The sequence below is a fragment of the Cydia fagiglandana genome, chromosome 6 (assembly GCF_963556715.1).
Source record: "Cydia fagiglandana chromosome 6, ilCydFagi1.1, whole genome shotgun sequence".
NCBI lineage: Eukaryota > Metazoa > Arthropoda > Insecta > Lepidoptera > Tortricidae > Cydia > Cydia fagiglandana.
Genome location: NC_085937.1, coordinates 9,698,486 through 9,725,461, shown reverse-complemented (window position 1 = coordinate 9,725,461; position 26,976 = coordinate 9,698,486). Strand labels below are relative to the sequence as shown.

General features: G+C 38.3%; 1 protein-coding gene across 5 annotated transcripts in view; it reads left to right on the top strand.

Annotated features, from left to right (window-relative positions):
* The window catches only part of LOC134665138 (RNA binding protein fox-1 homolog 3), a 55,660-nt gene that overhangs the window by 23,260 nt on the left and 5,424 nt on the right, over positions 1 to 26,976 (top strand). For 2 of the 5 annotated variants that reach the window (XM_063521982.1, XM_063521978.1), the window contains 9 exons: positions 16,327 to 16,581; positions 17,026 to 17,298; positions 17,420 to 17,473; positions 20,899 to 20,991; positions 22,004 to 22,058; positions 22,916 to 22,936; positions 24,075 to 24,189; positions 25,136 to 25,196; positions 25,345 to 25,365. In XM_063521982.1, coding sequence (XP_063378052.1) covers positions 16,327 to 16,581; positions 17,026 to 17,298; positions 17,420 to 17,473; positions 20,899 to 20,991; positions 22,004 to 22,058; positions 22,916 to 22,936; positions 24,075 to 24,189; positions 25,136 to 25,196; positions 25,345 to 25,365 — 948 coding nt within the window. Of the gene's footprint in view, positions 1 to 16,326; positions 16,582 to 17,025; positions 17,299 to 17,419; positions 17,474 to 20,898; positions 20,992 to 22,003; positions 22,059 to 22,915; positions 22,937 to 23,930; positions 24,034 to 24,074; positions 24,190 to 25,135; positions 25,197 to 25,344; positions 25,366 to 26,976 lie in introns of all 5 variants that reach the window. The other 3 variants (XM_063521979.1, XM_063521981.1, XM_063521980.1) reach the window with 3 other exon arrangements.

Sequence of the window (26,976 nt, the reverse complement as noted above, 5' to 3'; positions counted from 1 at the left end):
ATATAAATCGGTCCATGTAAAATGCTACATAACTCATAAGACACGTAGTCAGTGCACTATCTTTGACTTACGTTCAATGACGCTTTATTAATAGACCTGTCATACTCTCACGATATGCATTCAAAGAACGACGCCAAAAAATAGCACATTCCTTGCCGGCGAATGGAGTATTTGCTTATTTATTAGTCAAATTCATTAATGTAAAGGCAACGATAAAACAATTATATACGATCAAATCTACTTATTCCTATAAGCCTATCTGTTATAATCTACTTCTACGAAATGTACTAGCCGATGCGGTAGGTAATATTATAAGCGTATTCATGCATAATTGAGACACCAATACACGTAAGCCCTTTCCACAAAGCACAAGAGAGACTTATTACAAAAGTTATACGCGGCCCATTTAATATTCTGTATTGGGGCAGAAACGTACCTTATTCATCATCCACCGATAGCATTTATAAGTAAACTGCAATGTATGAAGGATGGGCAGAAGAACATCCCCTTTTTCTTTAATATTGCGTTTGGGACATATTGCAAATTGTATTAGTAGTCCTATTCATCTACACAGTGCTAGTTACTTTTCATACATACTTACAATGTAGCGTGACCATTCGCATGAGAAATTCTGCGTTCCAACAAGAGAAACGCTTAGCTGAGTAGTTAAGTTTAATTAATGGCATTACCTACCTTCTGTGACTTTTGTTTTCCCTATTGCAATATTCGTTAAATGGGTCCAGCCTCATTTGACCTTTTTCTTTAACTTTAAACGCTTCGCCTTCTGGTGAATTATGTCGAAGTACGACCGAAAGTAGCCTTGAGGCAGCTTTACATTGTTCTTAAAATAGTATTTTATGTTAATTGCGTGATTATGAACTGGCTCTGATGGTGCTCTCCTTATTATTATGATCGATAGAAAGTGTAAAGGCGAGTTCGTTAAAATTTATTTGAACCGAACCGCCAAACGTAACGAACTCTTGTCAACTTATTGCTAGCAGGGAGAAAATCATGAGAAAATATACCTTTTCTATTTATTAACGCGTTCGCAACTCAGGTCTCAGGTGATTAATTTCAGAGGTTAGGGCTTGTGCACAAATCACGCGAGGTTCGATAGGGGAGGGGGGTTCACGGAAAAATCACGATAGATCACGTTGGAGGAGGGAGGGTACAAGGAAACCTGACGTGCATTTTTCTATAATGAACGAAACTAAGAAAAAAAAAACCTACCACATGAGTAGATACTTTTTCTCGGTTTCGTTAAACATAAATCTTCACTCTGCACTTCAGAATAGCGAGACTATTTAACGAAAATAGAGAAATAAACGAGATTTTCTATATACAATACTATTTATCTTAAAATTAGGTCGAATAAAAATAAAACAAAAAATACACGTGAGGTTGTGTGCGGGGAGGGGGGGTAACGAAAAACCTCACCAAGGGGGAGGGGTAACCAAAAACCTCACCAAAGGGGAGGGGGGGTCAAAAAGTAGCCGAAATCACCTCGCGTGATTTGTGCACAACCCCTTACTAATCGTCGGTCACCGTGGGATCCTATAGTTGTTTTTTTTTCAATGTCAGAATAATGTTATTTATTTTATTTTATTTAAGACTGTCAGGATACAGAATTAAAACTAAAGTTATAACTAGAAATAAAACGAAAATACAAACTACATATAAAATATACTTAGTTGTTGAATAGTTATTTAGTGTAGTAGTGCTAATCCTGCGCTAGATCAGAAACGGAGCCACGCGGATAAGTCGCCTAAATCGGATTAGCAGATTCTTAATACGTTTCAATATAATTATTTAAATTTAAAGCCTTAGTAGTAGAGTAGTAATGATGCGCATTGTCAATAATATAATTTTAAAGAACTAAATTAGTTAAATGTCAGCTAATAGAAATGATTCAAAAGTTTTAGGTAATCCCATAGATTAAATTAAACCATACATACAATTAGCCTACTGTACGTATAAATAGTAGTAGTTTGTAGTACATATTCAAAGGAACTGTGAGCTCTGGGAAAAGAAATCGCGTTAATTAACGGCGCCGGCGACCCATAAAATGGGCTACAGGGCGCAGTTTCAATGAGATCGCTTCCGCGACTCGAGTGCATGTTGACTCGCGATGCACCCCGTTTTTGTGGTTAAATATAAATCTGCGTGAGAATCTCGCTATATGTAAGTAGGTAGATGTTGTTGCTTAACTGTAATTATTCTTAGCATTACACGCGAATATAGTAGCTGGAAGCCGATTTTTGAATTACGAGCGTTCGATTACGTCACTCGAAAATCTATAGAAAACTGCGAATTTATATTTTTGAAATACAAGCAATAGAAATTGGGAATCCTATGGTATTAAACCACTCGTTTTCAATTCTATTAATAGAATTTAAATGCCTAATAGTGGAGATCTTGTCCGGTTTTTTGTAGGTGTAGGTACTTACGTATCTAACTAAATCTTGAAAACCGACAAGCGAAAACTTGCAGAATGACTAAACACTTCATGTGGATTCCTGCAAACAATAAATACAAAATCTTATTTATTATATGAATCATATCAGATTAAATAATTAAAAATACAACAATTATTCATGTCTCGTGAAATTAATCCGTAACAGGTTATCGAACCTCACCTAAACAATAAACGGAAACGCGACCCGAAACTGAATCCCATTTCCCGGGAAAACGTTTATGTATTCGATATTTTGTTACGAAGCTCGGAGTCGTTTAAAGTGGGCTGCACTGGGTCACGGCTTTCATGGATCATCCACTTGATTAGGGGGCTGTTACTTCATCCGTCTCCCTTATACTTTTGCGTCACCTTATACGGCGTTTTTTAAAACCACTGGTAATATTTACTCATTCAACACCTACGAGAATGCCTCAGAGGACCACATTTTCGGTTTACAGTTATCCTCAAAATTAAAAAAAAGTTCGTGACGTCATCTAAGGTAATTAATTTCGCTTCTGCTTACAAATCGATTACTTGATATAAATCTAGCAATACCTCACACGTTGAAACTGAGCCGTTTGGACTGCAAGGCTCGTCATGGAAACAGACGTACAATACAATTGTTATTTGTTTTAAAGGAGCCTTTAAAAGTAAATTCAACCAGCAAACATAAGAAAACAATTCAAATTTGCATTTGTTTACTTTGCCTCACATGTGAATAAAATGCAACTTTGCTATCGGCACTAACTTTTGAACAATCGAGAAAGCCTTTACCAGTTGGTGTGGTGAAAATATACATTCACATTACACTCCTTCCTTCCGTGTCAGTCGGGTAAATATAGAACATAATTATGAATTGTAACCGGCAAGTTATCAGTAGCGTGATAACGAGCTTAAGGCTTCCAAGACCCTCGTAACTCCAGCGTTGATTGGTGAACTCTTTTTACGCATCCTCTGAACCATTTATTGCTACTTATTACAACGTCATGCCTCGCGGCGCTCAGGAAAACTCATATCGTACTCTGACTGTTCATATGGAGCAAACGTTACAATACAAATATTCAAGCTAGAACAAATAATAATTGCATATTATGTGCCTGACTTCGTAAACGACAAGTTAAGCCGGAATAATAATTCAATATGTTATGACTTAGGCCGAATAAAATGTTCGGGTGCGATTATTACGAGCGGGGTTTTAACAACTTTCTGGCCACTGAGGCCCTTGGATGAGTGGAAAGATCCAGAGCATTACTCTAAATCTGCTCTAAATATCCGTGTAGATATTTTTGTCATTATAGATACGATTTTCATAGTTTGCTGTTTATATAAAATCTGTACAAAGTGCTAATTATAAAGCAAACATCGATGTCCGATTTTTCTACAGATTGAGAAATGAACTGTAAAATTCGCTCGATGTCCGATTTTTCTACAAACTGAGAAATGAACTGTAACATTTTATTAATATTTGAGCAGTCGATATTTCTTTATTTCGTATATTTTGCACGTCTCTGAGTAACGACGTATGTGGGAATATGTATTACTTCGTAGCGCTAAAGACGGTCGGATGATAGATGGATCCGTCTTAATACCTACGAAGAAACCGATGGATTTATAATGTTGATAAATTTGTAACCATATTCTACTCCTATACTTTGGTATAGAACAATAAACTTTTTGGGACCTATAGTCGCACCAAGAAAAGTCTGCAGTGGATTTGATAGCCCACGCAGTGTAAGTGTTATTTATACGTCATAATTTCATAGAAGTTTAACGTTTAAAGTGACACTTGCACTGCGTGGGCTATCAAAATCGCTACAGACTTTTCAGGATCTGACTTTAATAGTCTTAAAGTAAAATTAAATTGGGTACTTAATATTTATTGTTGTAAATAAATAGTACTTACCTACCTAATATGGTGTGCCTGTATCGTTGACAAACTTTACGTTATACTTACGTTACGTTACGTTAAGTACGCATTTTTCTCGTGGATTCCGCATTAGAAAATGTTATTATGTACTCTTGGTTATTTTGCATCACATGCTTAAATAACGACGTAAGTATCCAACGTCGATCACAAAAAAGTAACTAGCGACATAGCAAAAAAAAAAAAACGATAGCAAACGTTGCACTATATTTCGACACTTTTATCTACATGAAAATATTTACAATGGTGTATATTAGAATACATAAGGTTTAAAATCACACCTCATTTACCTAATTTCAAACTCTAAAATAAGGTATGTAATATGCCATGTTCGACACCCTCTGGGACAGTAGTACTACCATCTAGTTCAACTGGTAGTACAAATGATACACCTTAGGGTCACTAGTACTACTTCTAAAAATACAAGAATATCCCTCGGGTTTTGTCATAGACCACTGTATTAAAAGTTCAACTGGTAGTACATATGATACACAATAGATAAATATAGATGGTCAAGCAAATCTTGTCAGTAGAAAAAGGCGCGAAATTCAAATTTTCTATGAGACGATATCCCTTCGCGCCTACATTTTTCAAATTTGCCGCCTTTTTCTACTGACAAGATCTGCTTGACCAACTTTAACATACTTAGAGCAAAACATTTTTAAAAAAGTTACACAAAAGTAAAAGCATTACAATGCACGTTTATGAGAGAGCCATCAGTGTTCTAGGTAGTTAGTGTGCTTCTCTACCTAATCTAATAAATAGTTTCAAATAAATGAACTTACCGCAGTAACGGTCACAGTTCCGATGCACTTTGTTGATTTGTAATTCTTGCACCTCCAAATGGAATTTGAGTCTTTATATTTTTTAAGTAAATAGTATTGGTGACCGTTATTTACTTACTTGGCACCTTACATTTTGATTCACATCTTTGTTTATTAATAAACAGATGTAGAACTTGAGGACCTTGATCTTTTTGGTTTATCTTAGTTAATTCTATATAAATGCACCATTTACATAGGTATAAGGTAAAAGTACTGGTGCTCGACGCGATCCCCTTGAAACTTAACTCATTGTCAATAGAGGTGACAGCAAGGTGTCATCTATTGGTCATTAACATGTCGAGCACTAGTACGTTTACCTTAATGAAGCTCATGTTCCATAGGTTATTGATTTGTGTAAATCGTTGAACGACGGCAATGCTGGGGCGGCGGGCGGAGCTGCGAATTATTGATGATCGAATCCAAACCGATTCAGCGAGGTGTCGGACCCCGCCGGCACCGCAACACAACCACAATACAATATTTTTTAAATCCACTCCCACTTGGAACACAAAGGAATAGTTTTAACACCCTTTATTTTACGCTTTGGTGACTTCTATTGACGCCACTAAAATGTCTAGGAGGCATTGCTAAAGATCTTACGTCTGATTATGAGTAAAATTTAAAGCAGTTGAATGAAATCCGCTAATAATATTACGTTTCTTTGGAAAATCAGTAGGTATTCATTCATTTACAATATACATTGTGTTTGAATAACAGATATTTACAAAATTAAAAATAACATCCAAACACATTTATTACACCTACATCTTTATTATACCTGCCTATTCTTCAATTAGAAATAAATTCCCTCGGGTCCGTTAATTTGTAACCTGCCTTTTACCATTGATCTTGTAAAAAGTATAAATTAGCAAAAGTACCCCAGTAGTTTTAAAAGTTAAATTTATAAAAAGAAACGAGCACAAAAGGGATATTGGCTTGAGATTGACAAATGGAGTAAGAAGCTTGCGAGGGGCTGTCAAGCGGGCAGCGCCCGGAAGGGAGCTATTCCAGCTAGTTACGACCGGGCACTAAACGACCGCCTCTATTGTCGCACACATGTCGGCCTGCCAATGTACATACTTACATGTGGCTTTCTATCAGTCCTGTGTAATGAGAACTTGCCTTGATTGTTGGTAGGTACCGATTGCTACTTTATTTAGATTAGTCCACTTAAGAAGGAAGGAAACTTCTTTTTTAACCGACTTCAATTTCATAGAAGGAGGAGGTTCTGTATTCGGTTGTGGCTGTTTTTTTTTTATGTATGTTCATAGATATAATAATATACGGAGGGCAAGCAAATATTTGTACTTTTATTTTTCTAAATGCATATTGGATGGTTTTGTATTTTATGATTTTTAGAAGAGCTTTATTATAATTTATGGTGGGTCAATTAAGCTCATGACCCCTATTCGACAAGCGACGTTTGACGTATCGTGTTGATCTCCCGTTGATGTGGGAAAAGTCATAAGTTCTCGAATACGTACAATGTCAAAATTTTACATTAACAATCCACAGTTAGGGTGACAAGCAAACCAAACCGAACCACCCTTAGTTTAGAGTTGAGTTTTGGTTGTACCAAATGATATTATCCACCGTTGACGGAATCAACACTCAGTATGCAATAGAATCAACTGTTGATTAGACGTGGATGCGAAATCTGACAGTTGTACATGTCGAATTTGGCCCCAGGACTGCCGGCTTGGCGGGCCAGGTCAATACCAGCCCAAGCTACCAGCGCCAGCTAGGCTAATTTCGACGCTTCTTTATAAAAGTTTTGAATAGTTTTATACTCAGTCATATTCTTATCCACCTAACACATTTCGAACAAGAGTTTAAACTCCTTACAACTATACCGTAAAGTTAGCGACGTCGTTATTTTCGTAGGCATTTTTTTTGTTTATTAAATTATTTGGTCTGAACGGTCTAACTTCAAAGGTCTGAACCGTCTTAAAAGACGGAAAGTTTTTAATTAAGAATTTGATCAAACAGGCAAAGCAAAACAGACAAGTTCGCGGGAGTCAGTGATGTTATTGCTACTGTTTAATTAAGTGTCGATACAATTAACGATTTTATTTCGTTTATAACTGTAGCGCCCAATTAGCTCACTCGGGTAAATTATTCCATCTTTAAGTAAGAGCCTGAATTCTCTACTATCAGTCTATCATGTATATACCAATCGCACAGAAATAACTATGATTAACTAAGGATAGCATAACTTCAATTTTTTGTTGCGAATATTCAAATCATCCTTATGCAAAGTCGTGGTAGTCGACACGAGGGTGCCTGCTGCCTGCCCGCCGGTAGCTGAGGCTGCGCGCTTCGCTAAGCACTGTAAATACTCCCCCGGTCACGTACCACGCTGCAAACTGTTGAATATTAAAATATAAAATAATATTCCCACAAAGATCCAGCTGAAACTAAGAGCTCCGTGTTCGAGTTGAAAAAATCTGGCCTAAAAACAAATCCCTCGCGCGCGAGCGCGAATTGTGAAAAATTAAATAACTCCGTCTGGCTCTGAGTGGGGTATTTCAATTCTGCTTCCAATGCAATGTCGTACGTGTTTTTTCGGCATTCAGATTTGCAACACGAAACCAAGTTTTCGTGTAAGTAACTTTGTTTAGAATTCCAAGCACGAAAGATGAAATAGAATATTGCGCTCCGAAGGCTCTTAATTTGTCTTTGCGATGAAATTGTTTTGAACTTGAGTTATTTCATTTGGAGTTTAGTCGTACACGCTATTTCCATATACAAAGCGCCAGTTTGTTCTATTGGAGTAACAGAGCCTTTGAAAATGAATATTTGGGTGGATTAGTCGTTCACATCAACATCAAGTAGTTTGCTTGATGGGGCGTAAGTTTTATTATCGCCGGTTGACGGGTCTGTTTGTGTTTACAAAATCCAGCATCTGTTCGGTGACGAGGGAGAGTGCGGGCGGCCAGGCGGCGGCTGGGGATGGGCGGCCCCGCTTGCACCTACGCACTCCCGTCCGTAGCCCCATCCCATGTCATTAATCTAACATTGCGCGGTTGAGAACCGCATTCCGCATTCGAATAACGCTATAATATTATGGCATTCTTAAGATTTTATTCCTTTGTCTTTTTTATGTCGTAATAAATACAACACGTCAGCACGTAATATTAATACGATATTGCCTTAGTTTTGTTTATTGTAATGGTAGGGTTATCAATCTTCTAACATTTTTTTTTAATGTACAAATACATATAATAAGTAACAACGAAATTGTTATGTACAAAGTATAATCTGATAATATAGATAAGCACCCAAGAAAGGTTTTCATTGCAAATTCCCTTGCAAAAAGGCCTTCAAGATTACTTCGAAAGTATTGAAAGTAGGTATGTATATCCATGATACCTACTAATACTCTTCGCATAAAGAGTTTTGGTCGCGAAATAAGAAGCACTAAAGTGATCCTTTTGTGTGAGTTACCTACCCTTTTCATCCGCGCTCATCCTAACCACCAAACTTTCCCTTCTGAAATGCGAAAAATATCTTAAGCGATTTGAAATTGTTTCAAAGAGATTGTGGTGTATTTTAATATAAGTAAGTAACAAAATAGAGGAGTCTACTATTCATCTATCTATTCAGTTTTAGATTCTAGCCTCGAATATGTATTACTACTATTCAAATACTATTTATATTCATTTATTATACCAGAAATCTCATCTGTACAGCATAAACGTCATGTTAAAAGTAACTTCTTCGAATAGTTCGTAAAGCTGAATATGTAGGAGTATGCGGTTGATAGGGGGGCAGTCGCATTCTCTATAGAACATGAAACTCTGATTGCATCCTCCAACCGTCCAGCACCTCCACGTTTTACATTTATCTACATTAAATGGAACTGTTTTAAATAAACTTCAAATAAATCAGAGTACAGACTTGTATATTTTGTTCACTAATAGATGTTGAACTTGTCAATAGCTGTTATCTATGGGTCAATACGCTTCTCTAGAAATTATCAGGAGCCTGAACGCAAGGTCCCTCGACGGTGACCCCAACTAGCCCCTATCACCATTATATGGATATACATATATACTATTATATCTTAATATATACATAAATAGCACAATGTATCTGAAGTAAGTATAAATGCTTAGTTTATGAGGTTATAGCAGTTTCAAATTTCATGTTATAAAACGCGTTTCGACGACTGATATTGGCTTCGCTTTTCAACTTTTCTCATTAAGCATCAGTGTTTTCGCCTAGACTGGTTTTGAGCCTGGGCCTTTTGTAATAACAGTTCCTAATGAAAAAGTCTTGTCTTAAAAGTTATCCGAAGTTGGAAAACACATAATCTCTCCGCGTGCGTAGATTAGATACTTAACTGACAAACTTGGGAGGAACGGATTCAAATTTGCAATTTCGTAATCTTCTTATGGGCAAATATTTTATCTCTTTTATGTGTTCATTTATCGTCATAAATTGCTAATACAACTGCAACAAGTGCCGTTACGGGCTCTTAACTGCTCTACATAATTTGTACGGCAATTTGTATGGTAACAAAGTACTTCATTATAAAATAGAATCACCAGGTAGATGATGAATAAAGATGTAGGTTATGTATTATGTTAAAGTATATATTGCACACTTTTTTGCAACTACAATACTCAATGTTTTGTAGTTGCTATAAAATTTATTATTGATTAAAATGTAAGGAATTATTATTTAACATGAGTCGACATCTAGCTCCAGGGCTACAATGCTGGGCTCGAAACGAATACGGTGACGCTGACGCACACCACTAAATCCAGAGACTCGCGTCGCCTTCAATTACTTCCAATTGTTCCTGATATAATTACCTAATTGTGAAACGTAGCGTGTCTGTACTGTACTCTGGTAATAAACGGCTTCCACGGGACTGCTTAAGATACAGCTTAATCTTATAAAACCTGCTTACTGTTTTGTTAATCTCGTCTAAAATATAATTAAATTAGTGATTAAAAGACGCTGTGTACCAGAAGACAAGTTATTAAGAAGGTACCTATAATAAAAGAATTGTAGTACGTCATTTATATACTTAGTATTCAGATAAAATTATATAATTATTTAAATTATATGTACTTATATAGGCATATATTGAGATCATTTGTATTCTAAAAGTAACGGAAATAGCTTTATTTTAAGGGCGTTAGGATCTCTTTTGCCTTGTAAACGATACGAATAAAAATCCTTTTAGACTAAGTGGGAATAAAACTTTCTGAACTATAACCCCTTTTCTTTTCTCACTTATTTTTCTGTATCCATCCGCACTGTACCGTACCCAATTACCCAATGTCTTCACGAAAGTGATCAGGTTAAGTGGAGGTATAGAATTTCGTTAAATTAGGTTGTACACCTATTTCGTAGGTTGCACACGTTGGATGCCTCTTATAAATACGGTCCCGGAATGTGAATTAGCTAATCGCCATTCCAGAACAAATGGTTTACCGTCATTGAGTTTGGATTTGGAATTCAGCAAGGATACCTACTCGCAGCAGCAAATGGCAAATATAATTTGTTGAATGTGAATAGCAATAGACGGAAACCTAAAACCCCGTGCTTAACCTCACATGTCGTGAGGGGTTCTAATAGCGTAGTATAATATTAATCCTATTATGTAATATCTGCCGAAATGAGTAGGATATAATCCTTTATACGCAGTAGGCTAGGTACTTTGTGAAGTGCACACCAGGGTTACACAAAGGTCTTGTGCGAAGCTAAATTCATGCATGCTATAAATAAAACAACGCTTCCATGTGTTGCCGAACGTCGTCGTTAGTTAAGGCTATGTTGCACAGTGTAAACTTTCGGAATTTACGGATATCGGCTTCTGTTGGGCATTCGACAGAACAGATTCCTCTTAAGCAGTCAGACGTTTGGAAACAAGACGAATAGCAGACTCGCCGGTCTATAAAAAGTCCGTTTGTTTACGCGACAGCGCTCGCCGGATATGACTGGACGGTGGTACGCCACATGTAATGCGTATGGTAGCTTTTCACAAAGTGTTTGCCACTAGTATTATGGTTCAAGCTACATAAAATGTTAATGATCATTTGTCTTTATAGTTGGCTCAGTCGGCGTCGGTGGTGTATCGTTAACCGCTGTTTACTTTATTGTTATGATTATTTTTGAATTCTGGAACTGCACTGAAACAATAATTGTACTCGTATTTTCTAAAGAGCGTGTTTTTAGCTTGTTATACTTGAATTGGTAATATATGCCCATGTAAAAAGTTAACGCATTCACTGCCAGGGGGCGTGGCCTAGGAACAAACTTGTATGACGGTGAACACACATATGCGTCGGTGGCAGTGAATGTGTTAACAAAAACCTCCCTTAGTCTAAAACATTATATAAGGCTCTGGGTTTTGTAAAACATACCAACCTAATAGGCATGCCTTTTTAATCCTGGTTATTTTTCTGTAATCTGAACACGTCCACAGCGCTTCATGAAGCACGGAGTGTGAGTCACTGCTATTGTCTGGTTATGATACCATAAATAGCGCAAGATCTTAGGGAGCGCTATGCTATGCAAACGCAAACATGATTTTAAACCGTCGAGTCGCCCCCGCCCAGCGGCGCGGCGCGACTCGCGATGGACAATTAGAAGTAACAAAAGTGGAGAGCCCTTGCGCGGTAGCGCTGACGCCACGCTATAACCTCCCGTTGCCTTGGGCGATTCTTCTAAATATAATACCTTCACACGTGATACTACTCCCTCTTGCCTGATAGAGCATTATACCACCCTATACTTGACTTTATAGTCTCATGAAAGTTATGTTCTGTTCTCTCCGCAACCCTTTTCCTGCTCCACATTAACGACATGCTGCAACCCAGCATTGTAGGTTATGCAGATGACAGTACGGTTGTTGAGAGATATTTGGCTAGTGCAGGGGACAGCAGGGAGGATATACGTTCACAGAGAGAGGCCATGGTTGAGCGAATGAACTTGACCCTTAGTCTCGTTTCCCAGTGGGGTGATGACAATCTGGTCACGTTCAATGCCTCCAAAACGCAGACGTGTCTATTTTCCGCAAAACGGAGTCCATTCGACCTGACTCCTTCTTTCCGGGGTGCATCTGTACCTATTGCCGACAGCCTGGAACTCCTCGGCATGGAGCTGAGTTCAGTCCTCAGCTTCGGCAGCTTCATTGAGTCTAAAGCACAAACTGCGGCCAGAAAGCTGGGCGTCCTAAATAAGGTGAAGCGATACTTCACACCTGGATAGCTTCTAACACTTTACAAAGCTCAAGTCCGGTCGTGTATGGAGTATTGCAGCCACCTGTGGGATGGCTCAGCTAAATACCAACTCGCCGCTTTGGACTCAGTGGAGCGCAGAGCCAGGAGGATGATTGGCGACAAGAAGCTAACGGCTAAGCTTCAGTCTTTGGCCCATCGGCGGAAAGTCGCCAGCCTGTCGGTATTCTACAGGTTGCACTTCGGGGAGTGTGCCCAAGAGCTACACGAGCTTATTCCACCGTCCCCATTCTACCATCGGACTTTTAGACGCACGGCCGGTTTCCATCCTTACTTGGTAGATATTCCACCAATTCGCACGAAGCGCTTTGCTTCTACTTTCCTTATGCGCACTGCCAAGGAATGGAATTCCTTGCCGGCGTCTATATTTCCGTGTTCTTATAACCCGGCAACCTTCAAATCAAGAGTGAACAGGCACCTTCTGGGCGAGCTCGCTCCATCGTAGGCCACGTCTACGCCTCGGCTAGTCTGTGGCCATGAGTAAGCCCATTCATAATAATAAAAAAAAAAAATGTCCTAAGCGTCGTTATACTTCTTATGGCGTATTATCTGCTTTACACCTTTTCATTATTTGATCGCGTTTATTACATTTCTGCGCATGAAACAGTTTTATAACAGGATTTATCAACAATGACAGATCGTAACATCGAACATCGTAAAAGATTCTAAACATTAAACCCGGAGCTATGTAAAATACCTGTCAACAATACAAATATTGTGTACAGAGTACTGGGAATACAGGAATGGAATATTCCGTTTGGAAAGGGGGAGTTCATGAAGAATAGCAGCAGGAGCGACGGGCAAGTAGACCCACTTCGTCGGGATGCGATTAATAATATCTTTTAAAAGCTGTTCCCACCCTCCTTTTACTTGTATCGGTATTATACACTGTCCGACATTTCCCACGAATAGAGCATAATATTTTTTTCAGCTATTCAATGGGAAAGAATTAGGAACCCTTCTATATATAAAAAAATAGATAGTACTTAGGACAACGTATTTAACTATTTACATATCTTACTGCAGTGTTACTCGAACATTTTGCTCTGTGTATGAGGACAAAGTCAACTCAAATCTAGTAATCTCATAATTTATTGGCCTCAACTTTGTGTTTCATAGATATAATTACTAAGGAATTCGGATGGACTCGTCTCAGTGTGCTAATCGAGGGCGACAATAAAGTAAGACGACAATAACAGTCACTAACTCGTGAATCTATTATATTGTTTTTTTAATAGGCTAGGCAAGAAGTGGTTATTTTCGGTTGTCGGCAGAAACAATTATATATCCATAGGTATATACCATCTCATCTCTTTGTACTTGCTTAATTTTTCGTTAATGTAAGATGTTCAGTTCAACGTCATCTCAAAGCAGACTAGCCTGTAGAAATCTGAAATACTTAATAATACCTAAGTGTTTTTTAGCCTGGCGGTAACGAGAAATTCTTGTTTATATATATATAAATTTCGGGGATATCTGAAACTGATCTGATGATTTCGATGAAAGTTGCTATGGGGTTTTCGGGGACGATAAATCGATCTATCTAGGTCTTATCTCTGGGAAAACATTGTATATGGGTTTTTATATGTTTTCCGAGCAAAGCGCTCCCGTATAATTCTATGTGCTCATTACTTATTGGTAAACATATAGTGAAGCGACGTAGTTCAATTAATTGTTGTACACTGATAAATTGTTAGGTAGTTCAAAATACTGAGATGTTGTTCAATATGAGGAGATAAAGGATTAATCTAGGGCAGGCATCCTGCAGAGCTCATTCAAGATGGGAACAATAACATAATCTTGTGGTCTCGACTACACCGACGTTAAGGGGCACTAAACTCGACTATCCCTTCGCATTCTCTCTTCACTTAACCCCACACAATATACTATATCGTTATTCTATTATTTTTGTCAAGTATCTGTTAATTAAATTTTAAACGTCGACATAAAACTATAGGCATAAAATATTTTTCCAGACGCTTTACAAGGGATTTTTTACTTACCTAGATTAATTGTACACAATCATCATTTTACTTATTTTTTAAATTTCATTAATTGTTTTATGTGTTTGGTATTTTACTTCATAAATAGCTGTAGGCATAGACATAGTCTCACGTTGGATTTTGTACATACTAATTTCCTCTCCCTACGGAGACGTGTTTGAAAGAAAAGGGAAAAAAAAAGAAAATAGACCCGAGTTAAGTTTGTATTTGTATACTGTTCCAACAATTAGCTACCTAAACGTTCTTTATGTAGGAGTGTGGGCCCTGCCTGCCAGTCAAGCGTGCGGTTGTGAGTAGACTACGCAATTGTGCTCAATAACCACTTCCTAATTTTGACGTATCCGGTACGGCGCCTATGTAGCGAAGCTAGTCATATTATTAGTATAGGTATTTTACTTACAAACTTCTGAACAAAATGATTAAAAAAGATCCTAGTAAATATGATATTTATTTAATTGTTAAAATGGAAAACCGTTGTGAAATAAACTGGAAAACTATGTTAAAACTATTCATTATTTTTAACAGACCTTACAATTAACATTGCATATGTATCTAGTTGTAAACCAGAAACCATTGTAAATTAACTTCAATAAAACAGTCACGTATGACACTAGTTCATTGAAGTAAAGCCCCATACATCTAGACGCTACCTAGAAAAAGCTCCTCAATATTGAAAATATTTGCATCAAAGCCAAACACGAATATCAAGTTAATCTTCATTATTATTTTAGTTCATCAAGGGATATTTCATGTAAAGGGTGGCGGTACTCGCGTTCCAATATTGCTTAAATTCGGCAGTAGGTCCCTAACAAAGCGGGAGGGTGTCCTGCCTGCCCGCGTGAGACTTCACTCGCAATTTAATTTTGCGCCGGCAGGCGTTTCGGACGTAAAATAAAAGCAATTATGTCTACGCAGTAAAAGCCGTTGTTGTGCTATCGATTCGATCCTTAAATAATTTTAATGTATCGTTGGGAAAGCCGTTTGTTATTCTCCTAAATTAACGTTTGGAAAAAGCGCTTTCCTTTAAAAGGGTTCGCAAATGGTGTGTCAAACGAGCCTCGCATGGTTCCCGCAAGAGTGATGGCTGACTGACGGACGGGACGGGCGGTAGTTCGACAGCGTTGGCACCAGCTTGCCGTGTCAATATTTCGATTCGCAGCCCAGAAACGTCAACTATTAACAGACGCACATATTTATTGCGACAGAATTATGTGTTGACCACGTCCCAAGATGAAGTGACTATAAATCCTTTGATATAACTACGTCGGACCTATGAAAATGATCATACTTGATCTAAATTCTTCAGTTTTATGTTGATTTTTTATTGCACTGTCTAAGACTCTTCATAATTTAAGTCTATCGTGTCTTATTATATTTTATGAACCCTACTTATTTTTTTATTACTTGAGGCTAGTTCAATGAGCATTACGTTCGTCATCAGAGATATTTCTGAAAGTTTAAGTATTTATTGAAACACATAATTTGCGTCAATCTTATAATTCGCTACTGATACTCCTTTATGTTAATGTAAACCACAAATTATTCCTTATTATCCGGATTCTGCTAACGAGGTGGTTATGCATGTGCATCAGCCATTAAAATATTTTCTGTTTAACTTTTTACTATTTTCTCTTCAAACTGTCACCATACCACACCCAAACGCTCAGACTTGCGCAATCAAGTCCATCAGTAAAATGCCAAGTCCAAACGTATTGTAAACGCTTTTTAGAAACAATTATTGACTTTGCTTTTGCTGGATCTGGATATAGTTAGATATATGCAAAAGACCGCATCACTTCTCATAAGCAAAATAAGACTGCCCAAGTGTTCAGTAAAATAATGTCGTAACTTGTATGTATTTCAGCACATGGTGGGGACGGGCATGGGGAACCCGTTCCCTGCGGCGGCGGCGGCTGCGGCCGCGGCGGCGCAGTTCGCCGCCAACGGCGACGCGCTGGCGGTGAAGCAGGACGCGAACGCCGCCAACCCGCCGCAGCCGCCGCTCGTCAAGAGCGAGGGCCCGCCGCCGCCCGCGCCGCTCCCGCCGGCCAACTTCTCACCACAACCGCCGCCTCAACCGCACCCGCCCAACTCCATAGACAATCAAAATAGCAGCTCAGTAAGTTTTATTGGCCTTGATTATTACTTTTTTGAACTTCATCAGAAACCAGAATGTTTTATTGGTTGTAGGACTTGTAGGTCTATTAATTTCTGGGGGTGTTTTGGAACCTCCTATATATATGCTCGATTTTCTTTTCCGGTTCGTTCATCTAATGAATTCTAATGTATAAGTAATGTATACCTGCACAGGAATCATTATTCCAATTAATTAAATGAACATTTTTTTCATGGTCTCAAATGTCTCAATCGAACCTGTTTTTTTATGAGAGTCGATGTCTGCAATGCAGACATTGCAGAAATGTAAATTCCGAAATTAAGACTGTTTGGGTATTCAAGATTACATTATGACGCGGAATGCCTGAAAAAGTAATTGTATCAATTAAGTCCCTAAATAATATTCAACATGTATCCATATTATTAAGAATAATTTAACCGTTTGCAGCAAAGTGACGGAGATTCAGCAGAAGAGAGCACACCAGTGAGTGTAGCGGCAGTGGTGGCACAGCAAGCGGCCGCGGCCGTAGCGGTGGCGCAGCAGGCGGCGGCGGCGCACGCGGCGGCCGCGGCGGCCAGCGCGGCCGTCGCCGCCGGCGCCACCGCCGCCTCCCCCGACAAGCAGCTCGTCCCCGTCTCGCAAGCCTCCCAGCCCAAGCGGTTACACGTCTCCAACATCCCCTTCAGATTTAGAGACCCCGACCTCAGAAACATGTTCGGGGTACGTACCGCACATCTATCGCCCTTCAATACACTAGCGAAAGCACGGCATGAACAAAACGTTTGTGTTTAATTGTAGATGACAATATACAGATTTTAATTTACAACGTTTTACATTTCAGCAATATGGCACAATACTTGATGTAGAAATTATCTTCAACGAAAGAGGTTCAAAGGTAAGAATATGTTTTATACATAGCAAGAAAACTTGAAGTGGCTCTCTGAAATTGTATCATCGCGATAACAATTTCAGTGTGGCTACTTCTATTTGGTAACTCTTGAAATAATTCGTACTCTCAGAATGCGAATCACGTTACATAAATCCGTGTTCTCTGTGTACGCATTAGTTTCAGTTTATAAACCGAGTGAAATATTGGAATGAGGCGCGTTTGTGGAATAACAAGTCTATAGCTTATCCTATGCTATTAATTGCTACAGTCAGATACATTACAATATACCTACTTATACAGACAGCGGCTACTTCCGTGTCTTCATTAATCTATATACCTCTTAAATTATGTGTATTTGAACTGTTGATTTATATGTAACGTAGCATTCCAATAGTTCTCTTTAAATGCAGTTACTTGGGAGCTTTGAATATAATGATTAACGTTATACGGCTTTAAAAATGCTGAAAATATGCGGTTATTTAATATTGTTTGCCGGCCATTTAATGTTACACTAGTGTTCAAAGTTGCTAAGATTGACAATTGAATTAATTCGTTTCTTGATTTTTTTCTTCAACAAATATGAATGTTTATACCTAATTACCTAATTTAAAAACTCATGCCGAGCCCCGATGCATATGTTTCGTCTAGTCAGACCATTTTTTGAGATTCTCCCGTTTGTATTAAAATAATGTTTTAATTTAATAAATCACTAATGTTTAATGTTAATACTAATGTATTTTAATTTTATATGGAAATATTCTACAAAACAAAACCCATATTAAAATACAAGAAATACAAATTGTTGTGAAAGAAAAAAATAATGACTTTTTACCACTACTGGAGTCGTATGATCTACAAATGTGAAATTTATTAAAATAAACAATGTATTTGTGTGTAATTAGACGAACTCCACTGCATCGGGGCATGTATATATTATTTAAACGTTTGATAGTAACTTAAGTAAAATTATATCGTGATATTTTATTGTAACAACATATTTGTGGAGAAAAAAACACGAAACTAATGTTTAAATCTATGTACTTTCAAAGCGTTCAAATTTATGTGTCCTTTTAATAAATTTATTCTTAAACGAGATTTACAACAGCTTTGAAGTTACATAAGAAAATACAATTTCTTTTCAAGTATTTGCTGCCCAAACAAAAGTTTGTAACTATGTATAACGTTTAAAAATTTCCCCTATTTTAACAAATCATTTATCATGCCTTTATTTTGGATTACATGCAATTATCTTTTGGGTTAACAAGTCTAAAGGCAAATGGGCTTAGATCAATATTAATATTAATACATTGTGTTTAAGACTATCTATTTCATAGCATATTCTTGGTTTTAATGTTTGGTGCAGTATTCTAATTGCATTGTAAATTTTCATTGAATTAATATTATTACAATATCTATGACCTTGATAACTATCTGAAATACTATGAACAATGTATGCTAGTGACATATTTTCCATCGTGTCTAAATACCGAGGTTGAATCTGCTAATTACTAACTCTTACTGTGACTAGTTTAACTTTGAAAAATATGTCCTTAGCATATGTATGTTGATAGAAAATGTTTATTCTTATTCATTGATACTCAAAAAACAACTCACTGTAAATGTCAGCTCCCTATAAGTAAAACACAAGATATCTAAATGATTTTTTTTATAATAATTGATTGGATTGACCGCTTTTTCGTGTTTACTGCTTTCCTTGTGTCAGTTTGGTGACCGCCCCTAAAGTAGTCCATGCTCGCTCATAAAGAAAGTATTTACTTCTTACAAATAATAGCTCCAAATTTATTTTTTCTTCAAAGCCTCACATTGGGATATGCAGTATTAGAGAATGATGCATCGTCACTTTAACAGCTGATTTTCTGAGTCATATTTTCAGGACAGCTCTATTATTCATCACTAATATTATGTTATCGTCCCAACTGCACTCGCATTTCTCTCGTTGTACATACATACTGACTGTGAACCTAGTTTACCGATCATAGCACATAGTCCTGAATGGCTTACTTAGGTCAACATGACGCAACGCGTGTAGTTTGGATGATGGACTCATTCTCAATTTAATCCTGTCTATTATATTGATAGTGATCTTAATATTTTTGTCCTCTTTAAATAATATGAACAGTTCCATTACACGCTTCCTAACCATGGGAACATGATGTATTCATTAGTATTGGGCATGATTTCGCTGGTCCTGATTATTGTCTTAGTCAATCGATAACGTTAGTATTCCGTGTTTCCTAGTACTACTTTATCTAGGGTGCATCACTTAGTTTGGCTTTATCTCGAATGTCATTTGTGTCTTCTTGGTCTGTACGATCGAGTATTGTCTGTGATCACAATGAGCTTATTAGTATCACGGGGCGCCCGCGCCGGGCGTCGCGTCGCGTCGCGGCTCGCGCCATCTCTTGCCAACGGTTTCTCTTTCTCTCTGCCCAACAATATTTTTACTATTATAAATACTTGCACTCAGAATGGTAATAATAGAGCTGTCATTGCTTTTATAAGTGTAAGCGTTTCGTACAATCAGCAACTTGTTTGTCACTTTCACAACTCGTCTCTTCCACTGTACCGTGTGCTGTGCTAGCTGCTTTTTGTATCTATGGATTATCACCGTTTATGGACAGTAGCTAACTTGTCTCAGCACGACTGTTTGATACAGATATTTTAATGATTACCTATTGTATTACTTTATAGGTTAAAATATGAATGCCGTTTTTGCTGTTAGTTTTTTTACAGTGATAATGAATTTTGAATGAATTTAAACCATGACATAAATTAAACCAAAGCTTAGGTTTTGATTGCTTATGACGTTCATTAATTAATGTATTAGACTTTTGGCACTGTACAAACTTGCACATTAATGATGTATTAGTGTCTTCGTTAGTGTAGCCAATAGACATTGTAATTGATAAGAATATATATTATAATACCCGTCAGTCATCAACTCCGGCCATTCAAAATGCCAAATCGATAGCTTTGGTGTGCGTAGTTACGGCCGAGCATACCGGTCGGAGATATGAAAATATTAATAGAACAAATCGCAGCTAACATCCCACACAAAGTTGATCGTCGTGTCATAAAGTAGAGCCTCTTTACATAAGACTAGCTCCGAGGTGTGTAAATGTGTGAACTTTGAATACAACTCGAACACTGTGATACAAACACTCCTTCCAATAGTACAGACTACTAGGTCGAGCGACATATTAATTTACTTTAATCCAAACGCTTCTGTGTACCCATTCAGCTAGAATACGCTCAAAGTATCAACGTAATAAAATCAATTAATATCCTCTCGATTTTTTCACTAGAATATTTAAATAAAGAATATGCAATGCATAAATGTTAATTTTTGTTGCACGTTGTTTTTTGAGCGACGCTGTTTTTAATGCATGTTTTGTCTGTCTTGCATGCAGGGATTCGGTTTTGTAACATTCGCAAATAGTGGTGATGCGGAGCGAGCACGAGAGCGTCTTCACGGCACCGTGGTTGAGGGCAGAAAGATAGAGGTGTGCATGACTCAATGAATACCATCCGTACCGTAGCACTGTAACTTACCCGCTCCCTGGCCTCGCGCCACGCCCGCCACCGCCGCCCGCCACCGCCACCGCCGTCTGCTCTGTAGTTACTGTCATGCTAGCGTGCAGCCCGGGCCCGGCGGCCCGCCTTAGCACTAAGTATGCCCGACTCTAATCCACAAACAAACCTTATTTATTTTATCCCTTTACTCTCTAGACGGTCATTTAAAATGCCGATCGAAAGAGAGACTCTCACAGAGAACTGTCTGTAGAACGAACCGTTCGTCTCAATGCCACAGAGGTAAGACTACAAGTTAAAAATTTAGTTCGATTCTATCTATACATTCTAAAAGTAATTCGAAGTACTAACAATGATTTCGGCGACTGAATGGCATTAAATATTGTTGTTCACGAATCTCCCTCTAACTGAACCCTCGACGGAAACTTACTAACACCTCCCGTTTTTCCTTTATCTCACACTGCAGTGTCAAATGTCTCGACTGTTATCGCCATATTATTTATAGACAATAATTTACAATATAATCTTGAAAGTAATTATAGTACCTAATATACAGTCGTAGGAGCTGTTGATTGAATTCTATTTATTGAGACATTTGACACAACGTTGGCTGATTTTACAACTAAATTAATAATCTAAATCGCAATAGTACTTAATGTATCATTAACACATTTATGATTTATTATGTTGGGTTCGAATCCCAAATAAATGTATTTATCAATTGATTTATAATTAGACGGTATATTTTACTGATGCGCTTATTAGTGGTTTCGAGCACCACTATGTACTTAAGTATTTGTATTTTCATGCTTTTGCGATGTTCCAAAATTGTCTTAAATCCTTATAGTTTCTGTACACATTATAATTTAGAATAATAATTTATTCTGAACTTGTATTTATTTTTAAAAAATCAGCCAATATATCATTAGTGCAATCTTAGTTTCAATAGACGTATTCTGATCTAGTGTTCAATTTCCAACCCAGGTTAATAATGCGACGGCAAGAGTTCAGACAAAGAAACCTCCCACAGTACCAAACGGTAAGCAAGAAATAATTTGTTAAACCTTACAATATATATATGTAATTTTAAGTACTTTGTATATTTTTTAGTCTTGTGCATCAAGCGGTCATCCACAAAATAACTAGACTAAAACGCCTAGCCCTAATCTGAACGATATAAACATAATCCATCTTGAGGTTTTCTCTTTTGATCCATCCAGTCATTCAAGCTAGAAATGGATCAGTTCCCACTCTGGGTGAGAGCTGGAATTGTAAAGATCAGTGTTGTCAATGTACCTTTGTATACGTATTATGTTGGCTAGTGCCGTTGTCTGAATGCAATTAGGTGAATGCTATTTAGAGATCGAGTCCACTGTCAGCCGGAGACGGTCTGGGCCTGGCCCGCTCCTCAATGCTGCGCAATGCACCGACTAGCGCAATCGGTGCACTCTACGGACTTTTACTCTTTGTTTATTAATACACACGTTGCCCAACTGCATTCCTAACCTAAATAACGCTCTCGATCGAGCTATCTTCACACGATAATACATTACTGCTCATATTTGCACGGTTCTTGAAGGCTGTCTCCGGCGGCGGTGTCACTTGTCCACGACAAATTAACGCTCGTGTGCGAGCGGATTACACCACCAATTAGACGGCTTGTTAGTTTAACGTTAATCATCTCAATGAATGACTATATGTAATTATGTAGGTATGTATATTTGTTAATTACGTTAACATTTACTGGAATGAACGTCACTATATTGTTTTGCACTGACACCTATACTTACAATTCATGTAGTGTGAATGAAATTATTTTTATAATGTTAGAAATAGCTTGGTTAAAAAAAATTATAATGGTTAAAACTTACATAACAAGTTTTTAATTTGTTACAGTGTGCGTCCAGTGGCCTGAAGGTAAGATCTTGCACACATACTGTACACACCTCTTCCTCGACGATAAAAATGCTTACGCGTCTACATTTTATTATAACAATCATTCGAGCATGATTTCTTTACTTAATGTGGTGGGACTATGTGGTTGATTAGTTCTAATGCTCGATGCAATCTTGTATGTCACGGATTGAATTTACGTCATTTGTAAAGTTCCTCTCACGGCCATGCTTCTTTAGAGCAGAAAGTCAACGGCTGCATACTTGTGTGATATTCGCGTAATGCGGGCGCGGACCCGGACCCGCGTGAGCCGTGTGTGACCTCTGGCGAGCTGTAATGTGGCATGGCCCGGACATCCTTTATGTGAATAATGAATTACATTCCAACGTTACCCGACTGCGGCCGAGCCGGGGGAAGGGTATCTAATATACTAGCCTTGTAATTAGAACTGCATTCTAATTAGTATCTAGCATACTTAGTAATTTTAGATTTTGTTTATAATTTGTGATTAATGGTCGGATAATGTCGTACTGGCTTCTTTAAAGTGCACTCGAATAAAATTAAACAATATCGGTTAACCGAGGACGGCGTCGGTTCCGGAGAAATTCGATAGCGAGAAAGAATGTAGGTATTACGCGACCACCACATCACAAACGTGAGTTGTATTTATTCGCGTGTTTTGCTACAGTACTAGGTTACGGTCAAGAGTTGAATAAAAATTGTCTATGGTAATTTTAGCCTGAAATAAACATTTGAATTGAAAATATGACTATGTAATTAGAAAAAAAAACTCCATTTTTACACTAAGGCCTCGACTAGGGATAAATGGCGCCCGGGGCCTCTGAACCGATATACGCAAACCTGATATGGAGAAAGAAATTGACAGTTAAACCCCCGATATTTGAGTAACCTAAAACCGGTCACTCGAGTCGTCGCAGGGATAGTTAAGGAGCAGTTATGCGTTTTGTGGTGTGGTGACGCTAGCGTAGCGTAACGAGCCTTGCGCTGGTGTGCGCAGGGCTGCGGGTGTCCGGCGTGTCGTGGCCGTGGCTGGGCGCGGCGCCGGCGGCCGCGCCCGCGCCGCCGCTGGTGCTGGCGCCGCGCGCCGCGCAGCGACGCAGGTAACGCATGCGCTGCACCCTAGTCTGTGTGTTGCATGTAGCCGTGCCGCGCGCCGTGCTGCGCCGCGAGCCCCGAGCCGGCCTCGACCCCTCCCTGTCGCACGCCGTGTTGCCCCGCGCCGCCTACGCGTCGCCCTTGCACGCTGCGTATGCACAGTGAGTACTCCCGCACCCCGCACCCCGCACCCCGCACCCGCACCCGCCATCTGCACCGCTCATCTAACGCTAACCTGTCCTTCCGCCTTCCTGCTCCTCTTACTTTTTGGTTTTTAACAAAATTACATCCTTAAGATAATTTTAAATGACCACCAAAAAGTTTATTAAAAAATATATATGTACGTTATTTAGTAAAAAAAAAAACGTTACTAATTTACAATTATACCTTAAGACTGTTAGAGTTTTTCTCGCATTGAGAATATTAAAGATGATTGTTCTCGTTTAATGGCAGGTCGAAAAAGTAGATTCGTTGATTATTCGATTAAATTGCACTTTACAGTAACAGGACATCAAATTTACCCCGGCCAATCCGTCCCAAACACCACCACTGATTGATGGCCACCCGTCCAATATCCCCGCTCCCCGCTCCGCTCTATCCTTCTCCCATTGGTATGACTGTTTACAATAATCGTTACAAATAACCTTTCACATACTAGTTCGTGTTTACATTCGATGAAAGTGTAACTAACGACTAACTGGAACGATTGCTTAGCGCACTGTCATGAACGGTAGATTGCAACTCTTCACAACTTTTTTCACACACTTTCAAAGTAGATATTACTAGTATTTTCTATTGTTAAGTGGATCTTTCATTTTATAGTAATTGTAGTTAATTCTTGTAGTAGCCTTTGCGATCAATTCTGTTTTGCCATATTTTATTTAAATCATTTTGTTTAGATAAGCTACAACTATATAAACATGTTAATTTAGAATTATAATTACATATTATATTCTATTCGCTTAAGCTTACAGTTACACTGACGTTCTAACCTAAGCGAATAAAAAAATTATGAACTTCAACGTCATAGGTTTATTTCTTCCAATGTGCTGATAACTCGATGCCGTTGAATATAACAAGTTAATCATGTTTTATTTCAATTTCCAGTGTTTATTACGACCCGTTCTTAGCTGCAGCCGCGACGGCTGACTCCAACTACAGACTTCAGGTAACACAATCACATGCATGAGTTTTATTTTGACATACATGAACATTATTTCACCATATTTATCCGCTGTGTGGAGGGCCTCCCTGGCGCGTCCGCGTCAGTCGAACAGAGTGGCAGGTTGTGTGAACCTATACATGTGTTGTTACAGGCCGCGAAGCCGGCAGCCGAGGTAAAGATCACGCCTCTAGCTCAATTTGATCGATATGCGACAATATCTGTATCTCTATCGCTTCCTGATTCATGTTACCACCACGCTAGTATAAGTCGGATGTAAATCATTGTGGAGTGAGTGCTGGGATTTTGTTTGCTCCTTTTTATTCGTATGGTCCTATTGGTTGGTAATCCACCGTAATATATTGAGGGTGCACATTGTGTTTGTGGTAACCGAGACGATGGCTGCTGTTGAGTTATCCTTGTTCCTTGGTATTGTGGTGGGTGATTTAGTTTTGCTGCAGCTGTGGATTGACTCGAACAGAGGCTAATTTTTATCATGCGCCGAGTAGAACATTGAGCCCACAAAGTCGTAATTGCTACTATCGAAGTATACTAACCATCACCACGTAGCACTTGCAAAAGAATGTTAGTGATCGTAAACTTGGAATAGTTTTTGTTTTTATTTAATTATTCCTGTTTCTATCAATAGTGCATGACCATTTGTTTCATTACCTTACTACATTTTCTGCAACAACACTTACCTTTCGTCCACGTGACATCCAACACCGCATTCGCAAGTTTCCTAACATACTTCACTTGTGTGGTGACGGGGAACTAGCGACTGCCGTGTAAATACCGTCAGCAGCTTGGTTATTCCCAGCAGTTGTGTAAAATAAGATGCACCTCCGTCTGAATTTAAACTGATGGTAATAAGCCAGCAGCTTCGGCTCCTTGCTGCAGAAAATACTACATCATTAGATTATAAAACGAACGCTGCATGTCTAGACAATTGTGTAAAACTCACTCACATTCGTAATTTACCACGTATTGTGTTACAAACGGTTTTACGTGCTTTATTATTATGCATCGTTCTGGCTTTTTCTTTACGGCTCATGTAAGCTAAGGGCTTTAAGTTTCACAACGAGAGACAGTGACTGGCGAGTGATCTTCGAGCAGTAGACATGGTAAAGTATACTCTCAATTCGAAATCTCTATTACTTCAGTCAAACCGGGACGTTAAAGTCATTAAACGTAAAAATCCAATCTTATGGTTTCTAATCTATGTATATTGCCTCCTTGTGGGCTCACTGTTAACATTCGATATAATGCAATAAAATCCAAAAACCATGTTTTTTTTTGCGTCTTTTTCCATCAACTCTTTACATTATACAAGTTTTTATTATACGACGTTATCGAGCCTCAGGTTAACAACACCTCGTTCACTTATCATATTTGAGATCGTTCATCAAAGTGGCGTGTAGGTTTACAGAGCTGGAAGACAGTTACTAAGACAACAGCCAGAAATACGAATGCGAACAATTGGTTTGGGTTATAGTTTGTTTGGAAGTAAAAGCAATGAAGAATGACATTATTATTAACAACGGTTCAACTCGCACAATTAGTCAACATAAGCCAATAGGGTTTCGGAGTCTTCGGTTACATATAAAGATTTGTATAGGTAATACCTAATGGTGAGATTTGTGTAGGTAAGGATCCATAATATTGACATGAATTGGTTTATGAATAAAAATGATTATACGTACAATCATACGCGTAACTAAATGTTCTGCGGCCCGCTTCGCTACGTGTTGCTACCGCAAGTGCAGTGCAGGTACACTGAGTGGAG